The sequence below is a fragment of the Solanum stenotomum genome, chromosome 4 (genome assembly GCF_019186545.1).
Source record: "Solanum stenotomum isolate F172 chromosome 4, ASM1918654v1, whole genome shotgun sequence".
Lineage (NCBI taxonomy): Eukaryota > Viridiplantae > Streptophyta > Magnoliopsida > Solanales > Solanaceae > Solanum > Solanum stenotomum.
This window is the reverse complement of record NC_064285.1, coordinates 61,879,428-61,881,258: the sequence shown is the minus strand read 5'-3', so window position 1 is coordinate 61,881,258 and position 1,831 is coordinate 61,879,428. Positions and strand designations below refer to the sequence as shown.

Below are 1,831 nucleotides of genomic sequence, written 5' to 3'. Positions count from 1 at the left end.
TATAAAATGATGGATTATTTAGTTAATGCAATTAAAGTTAGGTTTTTAAAATCAATAATATATTAATAAAAATAAATACCTCTTCATGTTGCAAAACTAAGACTTGGTATTTTGTGGTTTTATCTTTGTTGTCCCTTGGTCGACTTTTATCAACAACTTGGACTTTACAGGTCCAATCTTTAGTGTCGGGAGTGATCATATTGATGGTATATCTTTGTGCCATGTTGAAATATCTGCAATTAAAATACATTATAAGAGGATAAATTAAAGGTAAATGTATAATGAAAGCAATATTATAATATACATAAACAAAAAAATAAAATATATAAATGAGATTTACCATTGCAAATTAAAGCACAAAGTTCAAGAAAAGGACTTCTCAATAATTTCATTATAGACAACATTATATGTTGAATGATCATCATTTTCATCAATTATAGGTGGTCTAATTAATACTTTAACATTGTGAGAACTTGTTGCTCTTGATAAAGCAACATACAATTGTCCATGAGAGAAGACAGGTTCTCGTAAATATATACCAACAAAATCTAATGTCTGTCCTTGAGCTTTATTTATAGTCATGGCAAAACATAATCGTACAGGAAATTGTGTTCTCTTAAAAGGAAGAGGCAATTTTTCATCTTCTGAAGTCATGAGTAGTATTCGTGGAATAAATACATGTGTATTTTTAAAATCACCGCTAGATATTGTTGCACAGAAATCTTCATATTCACTTTGATCCTTTGGATCAATAGTTTCATCTATAGCAATGTACACTTTTTCAGTGTTTGGAAATTGAGAGATCAACATGTCATTTATTTCATCAACAAAATCATTTTTAGTTGTTAGAATAGCACGAGAAGTAATAAACGAAGTTTTTGTACAACATGTGTATAAATCAGGATAAGTATTTCTAAAGAGAAGATTTAGAGATTCTTTTTCAGAAGTAAAAGGAATAATGAGGGAATGAGGAATTTCAATTTTTCCATGGTCATTTGTTTTTTCTTTTCCATCGCCAATTCTCATTAAATATTCACAAAATTCAGGATCTTTAGTTGCACGCATATTCTTCGATAACTATAAGTTTTCAAGTTGATTCCAAATTTCAGAACACAATAAACTTTCACGAATAAAATCTTCTTTTTTTCCACTACGAACGACAGGAAGAGTTTGTCTGAAATCACCACTAAAAACAACTATTTTACCACCAAATAACGTATTTGTTTCCATTAGATCTCTTAAAAGCAAGTCAAATGCTTCAACCATTTTCTTTTTTGCCATTGAAATTTCATCCCACACAATTAATCGTGCATTTCGTATTAAAGATGCTAGTGAACTTTGTTTACTAATATTGCAAGTAAAATTTTCATTGACATCAATAGGAATTTTAAATCGAGAATGAGCAGTTCGACCTCCGGGAAGAAGTGAAGCTGCAACACTAGAACTTGCAGTTGCTAAAGCTATAAATCCCTTGTGTCTTACTGTAGCTAATAAAGCACGATATAAAAAACTTTTACCAGTTCCACCAGGACCATCAATAAAGAATGCCCCAAATTTATTTGACAATACTCTATCAAGAATAATATTGTAAGCCATTCTCTGTTTAGTGTTTAATTTATTTTTTAATAATAAATCTTCCTCACTAACAATGATATTTCTTTCGTAATGAACTTCTTTAGCTTCTCTTGCTATTGATGAAGGTTTGATATATTCTGAAATTAGTTCAAATTCATTAATGTCACGACCCATTGAATGAAGAACATCATTAATGTAATTTAATACTTTATAACGTATTTCTCTTACATATAAGTTTGAATTTTTTTTGAAATCT

The 1,831-nt window shown here is 29.2% G+C and overlaps 1 protein-coding gene across 1 annotated transcript; it reads right to left on the bottom strand.

The window, feature by feature from the left end:
* Positions 1-363: 363 nt before the first annotated feature.
* Positions 364-1,596, bottom strand: LOC125861631 (uncharacterized). The gene is made up of 2 exons (XM_049541490.1): positions 1,159-1,596; positions 364-1,077 (listed from the first exon to the last, which is right to left on the bottom strand). Exons 1-2 carry the CDS (start codon positions 1,594-1,596, stop codon positions 364-366), a joined length of 1,152 nt encoding a protein of 383 aa, XP_049397447.1.
* Positions 1,597-1,831: the final 235 nt, after the last annotated feature.